At 41.0% G+C, this 23,370-nt stretch overlaps 1 protein-coding gene across 2 annotated transcripts in view; it reads right to left on the bottom strand.

Annotated features, from left to right (window-relative positions):
• Nucleotides 1–23,370, bottom strand: part of tusc3 (tumor suppressor candidate 3) — a 109,299-nt gene that overhangs the window by 27,539 nt on the left and 58,390 nt on the right. The window contains exons 2-6 of one of the 2 annotated variants that reach the window (XM_065954496.1): nucleotides 21,145–21,308; nucleotides 13,421–13,538; nucleotides 7,926–8,066; nucleotides 3,220–3,360; nucleotides 2,490–2,579 (exon numbers count right to left, since the gene is read on the bottom strand). In XM_065954496.1, the coding sequence (XP_065810568.1) occupies nucleotides 2,490–2,579; nucleotides 3,220–3,360; nucleotides 7,926–8,066; nucleotides 13,421–13,538; nucleotides 21,145–21,287 (633 nt within the window). In that variant the 5' untranslated portion in view covers nucleotides 21,288–21,308. Of the gene's footprint in view, nucleotides 1–2,489; nucleotides 2,580–3,219; nucleotides 3,361–7,925; nucleotides 8,067–13,420; nucleotides 13,539–21,144; nucleotides 21,315–23,370 lie in introns of both variants that reach the window. The other variant, XM_065954495.1, reaches the window with a different exon arrangement.

Below are 23,370 nucleotides of genomic sequence, written 5' to 3'. Positions count from 1 at the left end.
AGTTATTTTCTTTTTTGTTTGATGCTGTGTGAGGGTGTGTGTGTGTGTTTGTCTACACTCCTCTGTATTGTTGCTGTGTTCTCTCTAGGAGTGATGGCCAAAGGGAATATCAATCCCTTTCAGACCCTGCAAGAGCTGAAGAGAAGAACAACAACAGAAACACTTTGTATACTTCTGGTCTGTGACCCCGTGTGTCTAGTCTTTGTGGATGGCTTTGTGTACATGTACGTATGTGTTTGTGCGAGTACACATGGAATATACCGGAGCGCATCCTCGACACATGACATGTTTGAAGAAACATTAACTTTACTTTCTTCTTCTCTCTCTGTATCTCCCTCCTCCCTCATTTTCTCAGTTTGAGCCATATTTTTATTTTAATTTCACACTTGAATGACCGTTAAACGATGACCAGCAAATCTTTATCCGCAAATACTGTGCGTTTATGTGTATGTGTGACTGAGTGTGTACCACACATATTGGTAATAAAGGCAGCTGTCCAACAAACAGAGAAACTGTTTGAACTAAAGTAGATGAGGCAGATAAGAAATAAAAGGTGATATGAACACACATCCACCGCTCCCAGCTGTTCAGAAACACTCCCTGCCTCACTGTTGAGCTTTCAGCAGGTAGTTACAGGAGTACACAAGAGTGCCTCTTACTCAGGCCAGCAGACAGTAATCACAAGTCTCACAGATTTGCGCACCCAAAAGGTCCAATCAGTGAGATGTGTAGAGAGTGAAATGATAAAGTGAGCTTACTATATGATCAGACATTAAGGAAACATGCTATGTTGAAAACAATGCAGCAGCCAGTATGTCCTCCTTCTAACTTTAGATTCTGGTCCTGAATGATCTGGATTTGTTTTGACCAGAGAAGGTAGGCGGTTTTAAGACACCCCCCACACAGCCGTTTTGGACGCCCCTCCGTTTGTCAGATATGAGAGCAGTTATCAGGTCAAACCAACAGGTGCTGCAGCGATGAAAGCAAAAACAAAAGAACTGGTTCAGATAGAAGTGATTGTACCCGACCTAAAAAGCCTCTGCATGTTTCTAATAAGCTCCACGAGCAGAAACGTGCTCAAACTAGGATCAATATTGGAGATGCTTTTGAAAAATGGAGAGAGGTTAGAACGCAGAAAGGTTTACAGACCGATGCAGAGCTGGCTAAACACTGAAGCTTTAGTGTCCACCACATGGCAACCTGCGTGAGCATCAACTATAGAGAGGAGGGGGCGGGGGAGACAGCTCTCTAATGTTTAGAATTTGGACTGCAGTACCCGTTTTGATCTTTTATCCATGCTTCTTTAATGTTAGCTAAATTACATGGTACAAACTGCCCCGTCTGCAGGGTTATAAAGCCCTGGTGTCCGTGCTGGAACTCTGACCAGTTTCTGATTAAAGTGGCCGAAACCAATGGGCATCACCTGTGAGGAGTATCTCACACAACCCCACTTATAAATCAAAAAACTATCACTTTCAAAGTTTAAAAGTCAGACAGTGTGATTCCTATATTGTCCACATGAGTATTACAACAAACCAACCTACAGTTTTAATATCAGTCACATATAAATAAACCAGCACAACACGCTAACAACGTTATTATTTAATAATTACAAAACTAATTTAATCTTTTATTTGTTGACGTCTGCTAATGAGAATGCTACAGTCTGCTGTGAACTCCCTCATGAACGATCTGTTGTACCAACATGAATTATATATATGACCAGTACGTTCTGTCGGCGGTACATTGTAAACTGTTGTGTTCCTACTCTTTGTTCATTTATCATTTAACTCCATTGTTTCAAATCTTCATCGTCTCTTTTTTTCGCCTGATGGGGCTGTGAAGACACGCATTTAGTGAATTTCTGCGTGTTTGATTTGATACAAAGTAAAGCGTTAATGCTCATTTGTTGTTAAAGTAAGAATGTGCAAATATATCAGAAATCAAGTATATCCTGTGTGAATGTGTCTCTGAGTCATGACTGTCTACAATGAGTGAGAAGCTCGAGTCCCGCTGGCTGTGTTGTTGTCAGAGCCGTGTTTACATGGACGGGACGGCCGGCTCCTCCCCTTGTGTATAAAGCTGTTAGAAGAGGTTAGAATGCAGAAAGGTTTACAGACCGATGCAGAGCTGGCTAAACACTGAAGCTTCAGAGTCCACCACATGGCAACCTGTGTCAACTCTAGAGAGGAGGGGGCGGGGGGGAGACAGCTCTCTACAATGTTTTGAATTTGGACTGCAGTACTCATTCTAAACACTAGGTGTCAGAGTTACATATAACTCCTTTAAAATATATATCTTTTTTTTTTTTTTTTTTTTTTTTAAATGGGAAAATCTGTTCCAACTCTCAAGACAAAAGTAAAAATAGAAAAGGAACAAATAAAGAAAGGAATGATAGGTGGAAGATAAAATAAGGGCAGGGAGGTCGGATAAAAGATCAAATGAGAAAATGGATGTATAGAGAATAACAGGGGAAGGGTTTCTCATACCACTTGTCCATTCTGGGGGTTCTTGTGGGCGTATGGAGGACCTCTGATGTGGTTCCACATCTGACCAGATGTCATCGCGAAAACTACACACTATCAGGGAGAGAGAGAGAGAGAGAGAGAGAGAAAAATTTATTATTGTCCAAATTAGGTGAAATCACTGCTCAAAACTGTACTTACTTAAAAAAACAAACAGTATATATGTCTTTTCAGCTTGATCTAACTGATTGTGTGTAGTTCCCCGTGTTTCAATGTATGGATGGATCATAGACGGTATAATAAGTTGGTCAAACATCCTCAACCTTCCTCCACTGATGGGCCAAGATGAAGCCAAAATAACCCTGTGGCGCCTGCTCAAACTATAGCAAGTCTGCAGAGTACAGATCAGCTGGAAGAGCTGCAGGTTTGATGATGTCATGCTGTCCCACTAACAAAACACATAACACATTTAAGATCCCTCAGGTGAGTTTAGCCCACAGCAGCAAAGCTTGTGTCAGTTTGGAGCCATTTCTGCTCTACTCTGCTAACCGTGGCACACGCCGCAGCAGGAGCCAAATCCAATCGAATTCATCAACACAGCTGTCAATCATGGCATAAAAAAAGAGGACTTAAAAACACAAATCAGCGTGATAATAAGTAACTATTGTGACAAAACTAGGTCTGTCTTTTGGCTTCACTTGAGGCGTGTTTTGCTGTCCATTCTTTATACAGTGTGGATGTGTTTGTGTCATACCAGTGCAGCCATGGCCCATCCAGTCTTGTTGTAAATGAACTCCAAGTTGTTCCTTCTCAGGTACAGCAGACCTCCAACCAGAGAGACCAGCAGAGCCAGAGCGATTGTCCCAGAATAATTAGGAGGACGGAAGACACGGATCTGGAGAGAGATAAAGAGAGAGAGAGGGGGGGGGGGGGGGAGAGAGATGGAGACCATATTCATATTGTGTTAAAATGGTGTTCTGTTGTTTGAGTTAGTTGAAAAATGGTAAATGGACCATGAACTTGTTTAGCGCTTTACTAATCTTCACTTTTAAACCACAGATCACACCTTCACATTCTGATGGTAGAGACTGCTGTGTTAAGAGTCCATCAGTATTAACTCATCCATTCATACACATTCACACGGGTAAAGTGTCTTGCCCAAGGTCACTTCAGAGTGGGACATGTGGCTGCAGAAAGTATAATCACAGTGAGGAAAAACACCAAGCGGATAAAGCTCGTTCTGAAACGAAGGCGAACCTTGTGTTGGCTTTCACCTGCAGACGTGGAGTTGGTCTGCTTCCTGTTGGACAGGCAGGTGACAAACACAGGCAGTTAGCTTGTGCTAGCGCGCGGTAGCTCACAGTGTAGCTACAAGCAGTAAACGTACACACTACATCCTGCAGTGAGAGTGAGCTTCTGGGGCCGATGAGCCCAGGAAGAGGGGCCCAGTTTGAATGTTGTGTTTACAAACTACATTTTAAGTATAAGCAGATACAATACCTGAATGGAAAGAAAATTAGAATTTTTTTATAAAAATGCAATCAAAAGAAGATGAAGAACAAGTATAAATCTGTGGCAAAAGTTTGGTATTTGAGGTTTTAAAACAAGAATTATGTTTCAAGTATTTAGAAAAAGGAAGGTTATGATGCTTTTTTTTAATGTTAAATATCAGAACTATTACATATTTCCATTACACCATGTTCAACACAAGGTCTAGCCTTGAGCATGATGAAACATTCTTTGCATAACTTTAAGCAAAATAAATTATTAAAATGAATTTAACATAACATTTTCCAACTGTAGGAAAAAAAGAATCAAGAAGCATCAAACCAAGATATCAGATGAATGGATGCATTGCCATGTAATTAATCTCTTACCTTGAGGAAAATAGGATAGGATAGGATAATACTTTATTGATCCCCAGAGGGGAAATTCGGGCATTACAGCAGCACAGACAAGAAAGCTCAAAAATACACATTAAACAGAATAGATAAGATAAATAAAAATAAAAATAAAAACAGGGGGTATATACAGTACAAGATGAATGATGAAGTTAACTGGGGGGAATTGAGAATTGAGACAGTATTTGCAGAGAATGACAAGATAAAGTGACAAGTGATTAAAGTGACTTGGTATGATAAATAGCAGCAAGTAATGTAAACAGCAGAGAAGAGAGGCAGTGTTGTACCACAGTAATGCAGAGTGCAGTTATATAATATAACATAGTATAATATAATATAATATAGTGCAATATGAACAATATAGTGTAATATAATTAAATGTTATATAATATAGACTAGTATAATAAAAAATATATAGAATGTACAGTATATATATATATATATATATATATATATATAGATGCTAAACAATAATAATAATAATACAATGAGTCATTTCAATAAGAAGATTTGACTTAAAGGTCACATATTATACTCTCCAAAACATGTATGTGAAGTTTCTTGTTCTAAATCCACTCTGATCCTGTATATGATCATGCCTATAAACCCCTCTATTTCAGCCCTGCTCAGAACAGGCTGTTTCTGTGTCTCTACCTTTAAATGTAAATGAGCTGTGTCTGACCACGCACCCTCTCTGAAGGGCTTTGGGTGTCAGGCTTTCTCCCTCCATGTCCTATTGTTTACGGTGAGAGGGCAGAACAAACACCTAGCTGTGAGTGTCACCCACCTGGGGGAGGGGTTACTGCCCTTTGTGATGTCATGAAGGGAAAATCTCCAAACGGCCTGTTTGAGCACACATTTTCTGAAAAGTGGAGCAGGCAGAAGATGGAGAGGATGGACTTTTCTCATCATTGGGGGGTTTAGACAGACTAGAGACACATGTTAGAGTTAGAGGAACATGCTGAAGTGGATTTTACATCACATGTGACCTTTAAAAGATGGTTAACAGCCCTTCTTAATAAGTAACTTTCTCATCTTTTAAGTAAGAGCACATATTAAATATTTCTGTGCTCATATTGGAGCGTGTTAAATTAGTGGTAAAATATGGCACAGTGTTTAGTTAAAAAAAAAAAAAAAAAAAACACAGTGATGACCTGTTTCTCTCTTTCTTTCTGCATGTGTAGTTTTTGTGGGTTTTGTTTGATGTTGTGTGTGTGCATGAAGCCCAACTGACAACATGCAGTGTTTCCTATCAACAGATGTGAGAGTAAAATGTTCCTAAACAGAGAACATTTATGAGTCACACACACACACTGATTATAGCTCCAGTGAAAATGTGTGACACCATCTGCTGCTTTCTGTGTGTGAACTAAACTATGATAGACAGAAAAGCAAAATCCCGCAGTTCCTCGAGTGTCCACTAGAGGCTTGTTGCAGGAGCCCGGAAATTACATACACACCAGAGGCAAAAAAGCAGAAATGAACACGTTTACAGCCTGGGACAAAAAACAAAATAGGTCTTTATAGCACATACATTTTGATTTGATGAATGATGTGTTATCCAAAGTTAGGTGTGTAGCTGACATGATTGACAGGTGGGGTCGATGTAACGGTTTGTAACGAGGCTTAAACCCCGCCTCAGCTCTCAGCCTGTCGTTAGGTTGACTGAAGCTCTCAGGTCTTTAAAAATCTAGGTTCAAGACTCGCCTGATTACAGCTGGCTTTCATTTAACGATTTTAATACATTTATCTACATATTGTTTCTTCTCTTTGGTGTTTAAGGTTGTGTTGTAATGATTTCAAAATGTCCTCTTTAAACGTGTGTTTCTGACCTTTGCCGTGATGCTTCTGATGTCATAACCCGACACCTGTCACTCATCAACGTACAGAAGTGAATGGAAGAGGATGCTTCAGTGCTTGGGCTGAAAAAATTTGCTCATTTAGAGATATTGCACATTTTTCCTGAAGCTATCGAGTTCAGATGCATTTCTAGGTTCCACCAAAACACTTTATTGTAGGTAAAATGAAGAATCATTATGTCTTCTTTATTATGTGATATGAAAGAGCGTGCTCAACCCTGCTCGTCCATTTCTACCAGTCGTCCCTGCATTGAAGCGTTCAGACATTTATCTTTATCTCACAGAAGAGAACAGAGAGAGAAAGATTAGAAGAAATGGCCAACGTGTTGGCACAACAGTACAAGCTAATTCATCCATGTCATTACTTTTTTTGATCATATGTCCTTTCAACTTTTCTTTACGTTCTCGTCTTTATCCGTGCTTCAAAGTCACATTGAAGTATCTGAGAGCCAGCACTTAGTGTAAGTGCTCCCCCCTCTCCTCCGTCCCGCGTTCTCTGAAAAGATTTCTTTTGAATCCATTCCCATCAACAGGCTGTCAGCACCATGTTTGGACCACGTCTGCCACTACCTCGCTGACAGCTTGTTCAAGAAGGAAATAGTCCCAAACAGAATCCCTTTTATTGGCCAAGAAGGCCAAGAAGAGTCTGACCCTGAGATTGTTGGTAAAATGATCAACAGCACTCCTGGTCGTGTGCTGTGAAGTGAATTTTCTCTGTTGCCATGAGGACGTTATGTTTTAACCTTTTTGTAGAACTAAGCGCAATTCTGAATCTTCCATCCCCACTGAAATGCTCCTTAGGTTTTAGATTTTTACCCTTTAGTCTGATCCTTGTGTTGTTTTATTTAAAGCCTGGTTCAGACTGCAGGATAATCAGGCCGATGTGAGGTTCAATTCCCACTTCCTGACAACCGCAGGGTCATTCCAGATTTGAGGCTGCGCTGCACCGATTATCCTCCCAGGTTATCTTGTAGTTTGAGTCGTATAAAGATGTTTATGTCCTTCATCTGCTCTGAGATAGTTGATTTATGTCAAACATGAATTTAAAATCTTGACGATAACGTCATGAAAGGGTCTGACGGAAGTCGTTTGTGACTACAATAACCACATGTCACGTGAGGTGGTGCGTTCCTCCACCAGGCCTGATAACCTTAATAAAATCCTGTAGTCTGTCATGTGTCATGATGTGTGTGATGCTGCCTGAGTTCAAAATCTGGACAGATTTTTAAACTCCTGCAGTGTGAGCTGGTCTTTATATCTTAAGGCCCCTTTTCTTATTTCTTATTTCTGTACAAGCTGCTCCAAAAAAAAAACACAATAGCCCCAGGAGGAATGACTCAGAGGTAGAAAACTTTTTTTGATCCAAGAGGGCAATTTGGTTCCACAGTCCGCCCAGACCATTCAACAGATGAAGGATGTCAGAGACAACAAACCATGAAGAACTTGACAAAGATGAGCGCTGAATAAAATTGTTTAAATTGAATGAAAGAGTTTGAACTCTGCACTCTAACGCCCACCTCGGCGTGTGACACCAAGTGGCCGGCTCTACATAGTCCCCCCCCCAAAAAAGAACAAGTGTGTATGTAGCTCTGACCTCCTCAGATTTCTCATTCTTAATAATTATAACCTCTTACACATTGGGGTTTTATGTGAGCAATCTTGCAAAAGTTCTTGTGTGTGTGTGTGGATATGTGTTGTACCTGAACATCTGTACGGTCAGCAATCCACTTGGCCAGCTGCTCCGAGGCAAAACCAATCCTCTGCAGGTCAAACGTATCGGCCCTCTTTGGCTTTCCCTTAGCCGGGAAATGCATGAAGGTCGGGGCGCTGTTCATGTTCAACTAGAGAGAGAGAGAGAGAGAGAGAGAGAGAGCGAGAGAGAGAGAGAGATGTCATTGGTGTCTTATCAGTCACATCATATTATATTTCATACAGAGATACAGCCACTTTATCTATTATAACACCTTCAACAACAGATTGAAGTCAGTGCTGATTTTTAAATGTTCTGTTTGAGTGTTACATGTCAAAGTTTTCAGTTTCACTACGTCATCGGGTATTATGTCCTATTCTCAATTTCACAGTTTAAAGTGCATTGTTGGCACTATTATCTCCTTTGCTTGTAGAAATGTAAGCATAGGACCCTGACTCTGATGTACAGTTTAATACTTTATGACTCAGATAAGAAAAAGTGAGAGACAAATTACCCCGAGTTTATTAGAAATAAGAAACTGTATCAGTGTATTCTATTTCTATCATGATATATGCTTGTGTGTGTGTGTGTGTGTGTGTGTGTGTGTGTGTGTGTGCTGATCTGTGTTTTCCATATCACAGCTAATTATTGGATAAAGAACATCTCCGATAACTCCGTCTTTGCATCAATAGATTCCGCTTTACGAAAATAAATTACTCTGTTTAATCGGAAAAAGACAAATTGCAGAATTCTCTTCCTCTCTCTCTTCAGGTTTCACATGTCTAAAAGTCCCATGACTCTCTACAAACATCAACAACAGTGAATTCCACTTGTTTCCCCACGAGACAGGAGAGAGAACAACCTCAAGAAAATGAGAGGATGGTGAAGGGTGATGACTAGAGATGGAGGGAGGGGGGGCAGTTCTATCACTAATATCACTATCACTAATATTAGGTCATTAAGGGGAATAAATGTCAATGTATTTGTTTCTTTCTTTGTGTATTTGGTTGTGAACAGGAGGTGCTGCAGCTAGGTTTTAACATTTTGGGTGGAAACTACAAATCCCAGTGCTGATGTCTCATGGGGAGAAAAACATAATTTCCTTCCCAACTGTTAGTGAGAGGCTGACGATTGGAAATTAGGCACACCTGTTCAGGACACGAAGGGACAGTCCACCACCAGCGCTACACACACTACACTACACACAAAAATTGTAACACTTTATCTTAAAGAAAAAGGGAACAGGCTGGCAGCTCTGGGAAGCTGACGAGAGAAAATTAGATATTACTATCAGAGAACAGCTACTTTAAAGTTAAAGAGCATTAAGGGTTAATTAAAGTGGATAGGAATAAAGCTCTAGATTTTCAATCAACTTTGTTTGTTAAGGGACAAATCTCCAAAGACATCAGGTATTACTAAAGCAGAGCCCCAAGAAGAACGGGTTGTATCATAGCGGCCATTGTGTGGCTTCAAAACTACACTTCAGATGCAAAAATAGGTCACATCATTGATACTACATCCATGTTTTATACAACCCAACGTTTTGCCATTGGAGGTAGAAACAGAGGTGCAATGGGGTGAGCACGGTGGGGGGCTTGAAATTACTCTCACTTGCCGAAGCGGGGCCCGGCAGAAAAAGTTTTGAGAACCACTGGTCCAATTTAACTTTGGGATGAGCAAAAATGAATCCTTAATAAATGTACTGAACTCTGAAAGTTGAGAGAGTTTGTTTATGTATTGATTTGTCAGTTTTAGGAAAAGTTTAAGGGAACTTTTTTCAAACGAAAGCTTGAGGCAATAAAATAAATACTCCATTACAAATGGATTACTTGGGCTCTGTAGCCTTATGAGATGCATTTTTTACAATCTACAGAAACTTTGACGAGTCCTAACACAATAAAAAAGAGGAGTTAAAGTGATCATCAGCACAATCATTGGTCATAAACGTTGTGGTGTGCGTCAAATATATAAAAAGAACATGAAAATTAAATCCTGACCCATTCTATGAAAGGATGATTAAAAATTGTCACACACGCTCGGCACCAGAGTCGCTAGTCGGTTGAATAAATTATAAACATTTTTATATGTTGGCCCCAAGAGGCAACCTCCGGATAAATGAAGCCAATGCGGAAGTGCAAAATCATGCAGTTCTTCGAGTGTCCGCTTGAGGCTGGCTGCAGAAGGTTGTAGCTCCGCTTCACAGGCGTTCTATTCTGGCTCTAGTGCCCGGATGTAAATGAACAGATAGCATCTCGTAGGAGCAGCATGGTTCCGCAGTACTTGGTCTATAGTAGGGGTGCAAACGAGTACTCGGGTACCCGAGTTAAAGTCAATAATTATCATTAAATAATAATCAGTTACAAAAAAAATGTAATCAATAATCGTGTTGTAGTCCACATTTTTGTAAATGTTTCTTGTTGCATTGTGGGTTCTAGGATAGGCCTTATTCAAAACAGAAAAAAAGAAGCGCAAAAAGAAAATAGATGACAAACAAAGCGCTGATAAAGGCTCTGTGCTGAAACACGTCCGTTGTTGATCCGTACGCTGCAACCCTAACAAAAATATCCCTTTAATTAACCCCCCTATGAATTCACAATGAACAAAAAGTCCCAAACAAACAAAATATGCAATATGATCTACGAAAGTTCAGTTCAAATTGTCTTTTTAGTCCACAGAAAAAGAAGGACTTTCGATTCGCGATTACCGCTTTACTCCGCTAAACCAATGATGTTTGATCATCCAGGACAGAGCAGCATAACTAGATGTTTTCCTATATTTTGGAATTTTAGATGATTATTCTTTTAATAACTACAAAATGGAACAACCTTATAGGGAGAAATAGCTCATAGTGGACGGACGAGCGAGAATGTCATTAACAGACACTTAAATCGTTCACCTGTTCTATTGTAACTTCATTTACCAGAGTAAAGAGTGCTCTACACTGCAGACTGTCATCTTTGTTAACAGAATGTTGCTGTCAAAACAGCTTCAACGTGCGATGAGTGCATTGATGTCTGCACGTCCGCTCGCCACACTCACTGCTCTAATTATAATAAAGTGTTAAAACAGTCATAACACGTCTGTGTGAATTTTTATTTGAGGTTTGCTGTCTGTTGATGTAAGAAATGTCATATTTGAATGTTAATACAAAGGCATCTTAGGCGCGGTGACACTGGCCATCCGTACCATGCTGTACCCAAGCACGATGGGTCCCGAAGATTCAAATTAATCAATAGATACAGTCGGCATCGCGTCATAGTTGGGGGCCGGGCCTCCCGTGGGGGAAAAGAATCACAGAAAAAAAAAGAACTACAAAACGATTACTCGAGTACTCCCTTTAACAATGGGAAGAGTAATCGATTAGAGAAAATTTTGCATTTTTGCACCCCTAGTCTATAGCATGTATTTAAAAGCTGTATGTACGTAGGCTGTGTCAGGTAGAATTAGCAAATCAACCGGAGCCACATTTAGCACAGGCATGTGGATTTTAACCTGCAGGAATGCGGTGCTAGCACTGCTAACGTTAGCCAAAGTTTTTTTTTATTTTTTTTTTAAGATTTTTATTTTGGGCTATTTATGCCTTTAATGGAGAGATAGGACAGTGGATAGAGTCGGAAACCAGGGAGAGAGAGTGGGGAACGACATGCGGGAAAGAAGCCACAGGTGGGATGTGAACCTGGGCCGCCCGCTTGAGACTACAGCCTCTATACACGGGGCGCGCATTAACCACTGCGCCACCAGCGCCCCACGTTAGCCAAAGTTTGCAAACTAATTGGACTTGTTTACCTGCGAAGGCCGGGGTCTAGTGCTTTGATCACCCAATTTCTACTTAATTTGGACTGTTATCGTACTTTGTTTTCTAGCGAACTAAACACAAGTCTGCTAGTCTGAATTTAAATTGATGTTGAATATAATTTGAAATTTGTTGCCTACGAACATCCCTAATCATACCCCAAAATCACACCAAAGCCATCCCTCCTTAAAACCTGAGCGTGGCTTTGGCTTGTTGCAGACTTTGCTAATTCCTAGTGAGTGCACCAGCAGAACACATGCAGGTCCTGTAGACCGTATAAAACATGGACGTAGTCTCATTGACGTCACCCATTGGTTTAAAAAAAGGACGTTTTTAAGCCCAATGAATGTTGGAAATGTTGTCTCCAACAAACTTCCGGTAGTCTTAGACAAAGGGGAAGAGGTGGAGATCTCAATGACATGTTTTTTATATGCATCCATGCTTCTTGTCCTAAGTGGTATTAAAACATTGTTGTTTTCATGGCGTAACTTCAATATGCTATTCTTTGTATGCTCGCTTCTTCAGTCTAACCACGTCCTTCCATGTGTTTGTGTATCCACGTAACACAGAGTACCACTTGATTGTGTTCCAATAGTTTGTCTTCGCATGCATGTACATGTTTGTAAGGTTTTCTTTGTGTACTCGTCCTTGTTTGCCTTTCTTTCGCTGCAGGATGTTGTGCCTCATTGCATCTTCGTTGTTTGACTCATTGTGTGTGTTTACTTTTTGCCCTGTTCACTTAGCTGCTGTGGAAGGTTATTTGCTAATCTACTGCCGAAGTTCTGAAGCAACCCCCTTTCTAATGGAAATCAGCCGCTGGGAAAATGGAAGGAAGAGAGAGAGGGAGTGAGGGAGGGAGGGAGGAAATAAAGAAAGAAAGAGAGAGACTGAAAGGGTGGAGAGAGAGGAGAAACTTTTGACAGGATGAGAAAAAAAAAGGTTGGAGGTGAATATGATATAAAGGAAGTTGGAGTCAAAAAGGTTGGGGAGGAAGGATGGAGGGAGCAGAGGTTGTGAATGGCTGCAGGCCACATGTGGCAGCAGCTTGACTTTTTACGACACTGCAAAGGAGGATGGGCGTTGATGAAATGAGGGAGAGGTCATTTTTAACTCCCTTTATCCCAACAATGGCACTTCTTTCTTTCTTTGACAGTCCTTTATTTTCTAAAATGTTCAAGCCAAAGAAACTACTGTAACACAATGATGCAGATATTGACAGAAGCCGTTTTCACAACGGCACTCCTGATAATATCTAGATAATTTCAGGAGGACTGCTCCGGATATTCTCCTGACCTGGCTGTTCACATATGCTCATCACAGAGGGAGACTATCCCTGTCAGATGGGAGGGGGGGCGGGGGGTCTCCTGAGGCAAGACATGACGCAAAATGAAAGACATGCAAGTAGCCGGCTAAAGCAACAGAGTCTGCTATAAGACGCTTTAATAAGAATATTTGTCTTTATATAAATGCTACGTGTAGTTCAACAGAATCACAATCTGAACTAGTTGGAGAAGAACATACTGGAGAACAGGAAACATAATGCAGCAGGTTCATTAGAGCACAGAGATTGTAGTGGTCGCATGCAAACAGTCTATGCACCGTGTATCAGTCACAGAATAGAAACGTCATGGAACATTACTGTACATGGTTCAAGATGTAATATGTTTGTGTGAGTACGTCTAACATTAATAAAACACTAAATGTGAACTTACCTGTTGGAAAACATCAGCCCCCTCATCATAGTCGACCACAGTGAAGAAGAGCTTGTTGGAAAATGCAGATGAGTAACGCCAGGAGTTAGCCAGGACCTGGTACTCCTCATTGGCCTGCCTGGAACAAAGCAAAGCCACAGAACAAAAGAATGAGAAGACTTCACCCCTACCTGTGTATTATTGGCAAGAATTGGAGCAAAGGAAAAAATTGGAAAATTGCCATTACAGTATGTGATACACAATCTTAAAAGGTATGTTCAGTAGAAATGTGTTGCAGCTTGTAAACACAACATTCAAACTGGGCCCCTCCTCCTGGGCTCATCGGCCCCAGAAGCTCACTCTCACTGCAGGCTGTAGTGTGTATGTTTACTGCTTGTAGCTACACTGCAAGCTAGCACAAGCTAACCACTGGTGTTTGTCACCTGCCTGTCCAACAGGAAGCAGACCCAACTCCACGTCTGCAGGTAAAAGCCAACACAAGGTTCACCCTCGTTTTAGAACGAGCTTTATCCGCTTGACGTTTCACCTCACTGATTATATTTTCTCTTCTTTGCCGCTACGTCCGTCAAATTCACTGGTTTGAATAACGTCCAACCGCTGAATTGTATCCACTCCCAAACTCACCATGTGCGCTGTCATTGGCTGGAGGAAACCCACCAGCTCCGCCCAGAAACGTCCCGAGTCAACCAAAACAAACAAGAACAGTAAAATCCAGTCAGAGGACAGAGTCTCTGTAGACACATGTATGGAGGCCCAGAAGGGATGATGGAGCAGCTTTACTTTTGTATATGTCTGTATTTTATTTTGCAGAAAAAGCTGCTGACTCTTTAAAAAAATCTTCAAAATATTGTGCCAATTACAAAACTACTTATTCAGAATGATCTGAATAGGCAAGGAAATCTGCAGCTATCAAAGATTTGACTTTTGTCACAATGAAACATAATTTCAGTCCCACTAAGCCAAGGTCTTAAATACTGATGTTGCACAATGTTGTAAATTGGATTTGCCTCTTCAACAGATTAAATCTTCTTTGTGTCATTGTTTGAAAACTCAGGTAGAGTCAAACTGTCAGACAGGAACACAAACTACAAAATGTTCTTTACTTAATGTCTTGTTGACAAGGATGCGTCAATGCGTGTGTTGTTTATTTCCCCTCTACCTTTGAATACATGTGTTGTCAAATACTTCACTCTTCTTCGGCTTCTCAGTTGCTTCCATTAATTAACCTGCTTTTCATGTTCAGAAATGCATTATTTTCGATTATGCCAAACCATAGGTACCGTCTCTACAAAAAGGATCAAATGAATGTTTTTGATTCATGCAGAGCAGAATGGGGGAATACACAACAAGGACGAGTTAAAGGCAAAGATAGGGTAAGCAAAGGCACACAATGGAAGAGGCAGAGCCAGGCTGCGGAAAAGTGTCACAATATGGAGGAGGACGAGAGAAGATGAAAGCGTTCACAAGATCTTCGGGAGTGTCTCTCTCTTTTGATGCCACAATGGTTTTTATGACACTCTAATCTCAGGTCATATTATTTTTACTTCCTATGAAGTCAGTCGAATAAAGCCGTTACTTTGACCAGTCACGGTCAGCTGAGTCTATCACCTCATCCTCCTCCATGACAAGTTAAAACACTAAAGTGACACAATGGGGGTATTTTCTATTACCTCTCCATCTCCCTCCTCCCTCTCTCTCTTTTTTTAACTCCGTTTGCTGCTAAACTTCACTTTGACATCGTGTCATCTGCCTATTGTGTTGGCTTTAATTAGTGAGAAATTGTCTGTCAGGATGTGTTATGTGCAGTGATGTTACATTGTTATCTTTGCAGCGAATGTTCGGGGGTTTCCCTTTGAAGTGTCTACAGGTTTAAAAAAGTCGGCAGAGATGAAGTTGAAATTCGGGCCAGCAGACTGTCGGGGATTACAGCCGTGCTTTTCTCTGTTCCGTCTCTGCACACCACTAGGTGTTGATGTATCGATTCTATATGTTTTTGGGCGGCATTGGCCTAGTGGTTAGTCCGTGTGCCCCATGTATAGAGGCTATAGTCCCTGAAGCGGGAGGCCCACGTTCGGATCCGACATGTGGCTCCTTTCATTCTGATTTCCAACTCTATCCACCGACCTGTCTGTCTAATAATGGCATGAACAGCCCCCCTCAGTTAAATTGTTCCTGAACAGCTTTCTTATATCTATTTTGGTTTATTTTTCTGTGACAACAGTCTGAATATGGGCAGAGCAATGTGCAGTAGTCCCAGAGGAAGACATATGAGGTGTGTCGAGGTAGTGCTCAAACAAAGTAGCTTGCTGACAGTAAAAGTGAATGCTCTGGATTTGTTTGGACCAGAGAAGGTAGGCGGTTTTAAGGCACCCCCACACGGCCGTTTTGGACGCCCCTCTGTTTGTCAGATATGAGAGCAGTTATCAGGTCAAACCAACAGGTGCTGCAGCGATGAAAGCAAAAACAAAAGAACTGGTTCAGATAGAAGTGATTGTACCCGACCTAAAAAGCCTCTGCATGTTTCTAATAAGCTCCACGAGCAGAAACGTGCTCAAACTAGGATCAATATTGGAGATGCTTTTGAAAAATGGAGAGAGGTTAGAACGCAGAAAGGTTTACAGACCGATGCAGAGCTGGCTAAACACTGAAGCTTTAGTGTCCACCACATGGCAACCTGCGTGAGCATCAACTATAGAGAGGAGGGGGCGGGGGAGACAGCTCTCTAATGTTTAGAATTTGGACTGCAGTACCCGTTTTGATCTTTTATCCATGCTTCTTTAATGTTAGCTAAATTACATGGTACAAACTGCCCCGTCTGCAGGGTTATAAAGCCCTGGTGTCCGTGCTGGAACTCTGACCAGTTTCTGATTAAAGTGGCCGAAACCAATGGGCATCACCTGTGAGGAGTATCTCACACAACCCCACTTATAAATCAAAAAACTATCACTTTCAAAGTTTAAAAGTCAGACAGTGTGATTCCTATATTGTCCACATGAGTATTACAACAAACCAACCTACAGTTTTAATATCAGTCACATATAAATAAACCAGCACAACACGCTAACAACGTTATTATTTAATAATTACAAAACTAATTTAATCTTTTATTTGTTGACGTCTGCTAATGAGAATGCTACAGTCTGCTGTGAACTCCCTCATGAACGATCTGTTGTACCAACATGAATTATATATATGACCAGTACGTTCTGTCGGCGGTACATTGTAAACTGTTGTGTTCCTACTCTTTGTTCATTTATCATTTAACTCCATTGTTTCAAATCTTCATCTTCTCTTTTTTTCGCCTGATGGGGCTGTGAAGACACGCATTTAGTGAATTTCTGCGTGTTTGATTTGATACAAAGTAAAGCGTTAATGCTCATTTGTTGTTAAAGTAAGAATGTGCAAATATATCAGAAATCAAGTATATCCTGTGTGAATGTGTCTCTGAGTCATGACTGTCTACAATGAGTGAGAAGCTCGAGTCCCGCTGGCTGTGTTGTTGTCAGAGCCGTGTTTACATGGACGGGACGGCCGGCTCCTCCCCTTGAGTATAAAGCTGTTTTAGTCAAGGACTAGAGAGAAGAAGAAAATATACTCACTGATTATTTGAATGTCACATAAGTGTTTTTAGATCACGGTCATTTCGTGTCAATTGACATGCAATGTGAGCTAACTAAAATGCGCTAACATTAGCCTACTAACACAACAATGCAGGCCACGAGCAACTGCAGCTCGAGCCAAAGAGGACTTTGCTCAAGGAGAGCTGAGGCGGAGGAGGTGTGGCCAAACAGCTGTTTGTTTTGGTTTCATGTTGGTGCTCAAGGGCGACATCTACTAGATCAAAAAGTTGCACAAGCGTCCTTTAAACTTGTTTCTAATCTCAAAATCTGACAGAGACCTTAATACATTCCCTGTGTATTACTTTGTATGTGTGTGTGCCTGTATGTGATAAGTGTCTGCTGATCTGTGTGTGACCAAAAAGTTGAGTACCAGCTGGGTGAGGAACATCGATGTGCAAACACTGCAGCACGTCACGTGAGCTGAAAAGAGAAGATCCAGCAGCTTCAAACCACCATGAACAATACAGTCTGAACCATCATCTGCACTACTTATCTCTGTATAACTGAACACACACCTTACAGCTATACATGTATATTTCTATTTTTGTAAGTAATCTGAAGTCATCTGTACATATTTTAAGAGCAAGAGCACACATGCATACGCCACCGACAAAGCAGAGGGAGAAACTTGGGGTTAAGTGTCTTGCCCAAGGACACATCGGACATGTTGCTGAAGGAGCTGGGGAATCGTACCTCTTACCTTCCCGTTGAGAGACGACCGTCTCTACAACTGAGCCACAGCTGCTCTAAACTTTAACTTTATAAAACTATAGTCTTGTTTACTTCCTTTACTTAAAATGATTGCACACATTTGGAGATGAGGCGTATTTCAGGGTTATGATGTATATTTGAGCATGAAATAAATAAAATGTATTGTCACATTAAAACTGAAAAACAACATCTCTAACGGCACGTCTTCTGTTCTTCACATCTGCTCTAAACATCTCTATCCTAAATGTGCAGTAAGCTGCGAGGAACAGTCAGAACAAGCAACATGGGCACATCTGGCAGCATCGATTTAAACTGTACAGCTCTGTGGAAACTTTCCACATGAAACTGTGGCTAATCATTAAAAGGAAAATCCTGAGATCTAACTGCATGTGACAAAAAGAAACAAAGAGGTCCGACATGTGCTGCATCTTTTGAAATAAAAAGAGAAACACGGAGAGGGGAACACAGTTCCTCTGCTAATGAGGAGGAGGTAGAGTGGAATAAAGAAATGGGAAAATGAAATAAGACGGCTGCTTTATAGTAATAAAGGAACACAAGAACAGCCTCAGAGAGAGACTTGAAGTCAACAACCTTTGGAGTTCCCTTCATTTCTACCCTACAGAGTTACCAAGCAACTATGATGATGTAAAATCACATCAATAGAAAAATGTTTACGCCTCTCAGAAACTTCCTTAAGGTTACTTAGAAACTGAAGTAAAGAAGTATGTATGGTATTTTTCTTTTTGCAATGAAAAGTGTCTTTTATAGTTTAGTATATGTACCTTAATTAAAATGTCAATCAAACCATTACACTGTTACATTTTGTCCTTTGACTCATCTAACCGCCATCCGACTTCCAAGCGCGACATTTTTTTTCTCAAAATTTAAAAAACAAACTTGTGGCTTGCAATTGTGTAACTTACGTCATCAACAATGTCTTACGATGTTCAAAGTTACGTTTAGTCTCCATGCGCACCCCGTGATAGTCACTTCTAATTAAACACAAGCTCACTGTCTTGAGCTGCCTGTGACTCACGCCAGCCTCCATCGTGTGCGCTGCAGGTGAAGCTACTAAAAAGAATCAGCAGCACATCTGCTCTGCTATATGTGGCCACAGCGTTAACGAGCAGTAGGACGAGGTGCTGCTGCAAGAAGCGGGAATATTCTCATTTTAAATCTGTGATTGAGCGTCTGCCTCGAGCATCGTGCTGATATGTCTGTGACGGCAGCGTTGAACATTTTTATATGAAAGGGGACACACAGACTGCATGCACGGTGTGTGCTGCAGGAGTGAATAAGGACTTTTGAGTCTTTTTTGCAGCCCTGATCCACTTTATCATGTTTAATGCCGCTGTGCATTGATGTCACGGTAAATACTGGCCATCAAGCTTTAAAGTTGAGTCAATATTTTGAGGTAGGTGCCGTTTCTGAGTATCTGTTTAATAAGAAGAGAGTTGGTCTGAAGCCCAGTAGGGTACGAGACAAAGCTTGATAGTCACGTTGAAGGACCCCAGAGTTCAGCCGTCGTTTTCACTGCCAGACAGAAACCTCTCAACACGGACGCCGAGGTCACCATCTAACATCCATCTCTCACTTAAACTCTGAGTGTCGCTCTCTTTTACTAATGATGTGATGCTATCGCTAATGTTAATGAAGAGAAGGCCTGAGGAAATGGAGAGGCAGAGAGAGAGAGAGAGAGAGAGGAGAAGAAGATGGATGAGATAGAAAGGGAATATAAATAAAGGAATACAAGTAAATGAGAACAGATTGACATTAATGAATGCATCTGGCAATTGAAAAGAATAAAAATAGTCTCGCGCCGTGCTGTGTGTGTGTGTCAGCAAATGGTAAGAAGATTTATGAGTGTGTGACTATCTCTCCTACCTGCTGTGGTGATCTTGTACACAATTAGAGTTATGCCAATGAAGCAAAATGACATTAAAATGTAAGACAAGGCAAAAAAAAAAAAAAAGAAAGCTAAACTAGACTTCATGTATGTGAGGTTGAACAAATGGGAGCGAGCAGGCGAGAGAGAGAGAGGAAGAGAGAGAGGGGGATGTTGAGGGTGCCTCCATGAGTAATAAATAAGTTATCTTATCAAGCGACTGCTGAAGTCGCAAAGTGGCAGATTAGAGTATCAGGGTCAGGATGGAGAAGGTCAATGTTTATTTCATCAACGAGCTGAAGTTCCCGTGAGAGACCAGGACACGGGTCAACTACTTAGTTTAAACTACACAGACGGAGCGGTCAAGGCCTCAGACTTAAGACCAGAGAGACCATGCATGCAAATTCATGGATGAAACCGAACTCCACGTTGACCGTAGTGACGACTAACGGGCGGAACCGACCTTAGGAAGAGACATTTTTTTTTACACAGCAGCACATACAGCAACAGTACAGCAGCTTTCAGTAGCAGCTGTGTAGCGGTCTTGAACGTACAGTAACATCCGGTGTTTCCATGGCAACGATAAACATCCTGTCTGTCACGGTGGCTCTGTCATGGCGTCGTTCAGTTACAACTATAAAATTAAGGATTTCTCCGGCTTCGATAACTGATGGAAATATTTGAGGGAATGTAAATACTAAAAAATTAAATAAAACAGATTTAGTCCGTTTTTATCTAATTAAAATATTTTAATGTAAACACGGTCATAAAATTCTACATATTGTTCCTTTAACAAACACACTTTGGTGTTTAATCAGTTAAATTTGATGTTGTTATTCGCTGTTGCTAACTTTTTCCCGGTAGTTTTCCCTGTGGTCTCATTCAACAGGACGGTAATGGAGGAGCTGTCCATGGTGCTGAAATCATAGCACTGCCAGGGATATATGATTCAGACAGGAGCAACATCTGAAACTAAGTTAAAATCAAACCTCTCGTCTTGTATCTGCACTTTGGGGTCTGGCTGCATCGCCCTGATTCTGCTGCAACATGACGCAACACTGAGTTTGAAAAGAAAAGTCAAATGTGAATCTTGCTGTAGGGATTTTTAGAAGAGCGTCTCATGCATTTAATGCTGAGTGAGTACACATGTCCTGTTGGTGGAACTTATTCATTCCACTGTGATAGCAAAGCTGGCTGGAGTCCCTTTGAACCAAATGTCAAAGTGACTCGCTGGTTCTTGCTGGTAATGAAATGCTGTTTGTTGTGTTTCCTGAGCTATACGTGGAAGGATGGTACATGTAATATATATATCAGATGACTTCTCGGGCCTGTGAGTTCTTCTTCTTGTTTGTGGGAGATTTCAATGCCGGTGAACTTCAGATCACTGAGTCACCTCAGCGGAGAACAGAGAGGAGGACAGAGAGATGTCTGTTAAGGTCAGGAGGCAGCTATGGCAGATTGTGGCCTACACTGGGTGCATTGGTGTGTGTGTGTGTGTGTGTGCATACCTGCAGACAGAGCACTGCCTCTGAGGCTGCAGGGCGGTGAACATGACGATGACAGAGTAGTTCCTGGGCGGGGCCTTGACGAAGCGACGGAACTTGTCCCCGTTCATCCGGACGACCGAACGCCGGGAGGACCACTCCATCATCTGGTCAACTTTCTCCGACAGGAGATTCTGAACACACAGACGAGGGAAGAGGGCAGAGAGGACAACACATTATTTTAGGATCATCATTTTCAAATGCAAGCATTATTTTAGAGGGTCCAACAATGCGGAGGAAAACCAGATAACAGGCACATTGTATTCTTTGGTATTTAAAATAAAAACATCCCTGTACAGTGGCAGAATGTGAAAAAGGAATCGTTGAAGATTCATGCTGGATTCAAGTATCTCCATAATTAAAACTCTTTTAACTTAAATTCCAACATATTTAAGATACAAATATTGTGCTTTATATCCCAAAACATTTATCTGAAAGGTGAAGCTATTACTTCCTTTCCTGATTTTAAGTTAAAAATACGAGAGCTCGACCGATAATAGCATATCCAGTGACTAGCGTTAGCGGCAGATATATGCAGATATTTGTAGATTCATTCTAATAGCAAAAAGCATTTGAGTTTCAATATATGACACTAGCAGTTCTCGTTCACCAGCAGAGGGCGCTATATGGATTACAACAAGCATCATCACTCGCCAGAGTGTCAAGCGGTGATGCACGTACATGAACAGATACTTTCAAGCTGAGTGTCTTCAATAAATATCTTTTCCACAAGTGTTTGATAACTGCATTTGAGGGATCAACGCAATAAATGTGAATATCTATCTCTCTCTACAGATCGAAACATAGATCTAAGAAAGAAATTGGCCAATATCTTGGTATAATTTTTTTCCCTCCCCAATATCAATATCAGCCCCAAATATCTCATATCGATCTGGCTTTTAAAAACAAAAATCTGTTTTACACGTTGACGGAATATTATTTCTTAAAGGTGAGGGAAAAAATTGATTAATGCGAGTTTTAAATAGATTCATAACTCCCAAAAATCATGTTGTTTTTGGCGCTAAGTGCTAAGACTAGCTCTTTAACTCAGCAGAATGCCAAATGCAGCAGCAAGTAATTCAGCCAGTCTCAAAGATGACTGGTGTAGATCCTGAAGTATGTACTCACTCATGAATAGACTTTGAATCCATGTAGCAAGAATCTTTTTGAAATGAAAATAGATTCTCAATCAAATCATGAGACACCCAAAGATTCCCAGCCCTAATACTTATCACTGTGGTTAAAGGTGCTGCCTTCAAGATAACGCAAAAGAAATATTGATTATAAATGATAAAGTAAACATTAATGAAGCCATCTGATGTTTGAGTGCCTTCACGTTGATAATGCTGCCGTTCATGTACTTTAATATATTCCTGACTGACGTTAGAGGAGTAGCCGAGTAGTGACATATAGTTCATTCTTATAAAATGACCCATTCATACAACCCTCTTGATATCAGCCGGTTTCCTGACAGAAGATCTCAAAACTCCCTCACATTACTGGCCTGAAAAATCACGTTTCTTTAAAATCTGTATTTCAACTTTTTCCAAGAAAAGGCCAAAAGGCCGACTGTTTGTTCCAGTTTCTACAAAGAACGAGGCTGATACACAGCAAGCTGTTGCTGTATGCCAGTTACTAAATCTATATTTTAATAGGTTTGACGCATGGCCTTTTCTGAATAATGGAGTGCAAACAAAGAATCTGGAATACAGCAAACCGAACCATTATTTACAGAAAAGAAGGCCTGACTTGGCAGTCTGTGTGTGTGCGTTTGTGTATGAATGCACAGATTTCTTAGCGGTGTGTGTGTGCGTGTGTGTGTGTGTGATTTGTAGGGAGGCCGCTGTTGATTAAATCCAGCACGGCTTAGCGTAAAGGTCACAACAGAGTCAGCGCTGGAACACGACTCTAAAGGTAAACAACACACCCAATACATGTGTACACAAACACACCAAACTGTGATTTACCACGGTTTCTAAAGCTGAACTGCTTATGAGCACAAAGTCATACAGCGGACTACGGTCATGATAAAAGTGTGTGTGTGTGTGTGTGTGTGTGTGTGTGTGTATTACTAGAGTTTCTTCAGGTTGAAGTTCTCAGCAGGGCACCGTCTAGTTTCAACGGGCATCATATTTGCCAGACTTGAGCTTTGAGCTAACAGGTGATGAAATACTGAGGCTGCTGATGAAA

Source organism: Labrus bergylta, chromosome 1, assembly GCF_963930695.1.
Source record: "Labrus bergylta chromosome 1, fLabBer1.1, whole genome shotgun sequence".
Taxonomy (NCBI): Eukaryota; Metazoa; Chordata; class Actinopteri; order Labriformes; family Labridae; genus Labrus; species Labrus bergylta.
Note: the sequence above shows the minus strand (reverse complement) of the source record. Positions and strands in the feature narration are given on the sequence as shown.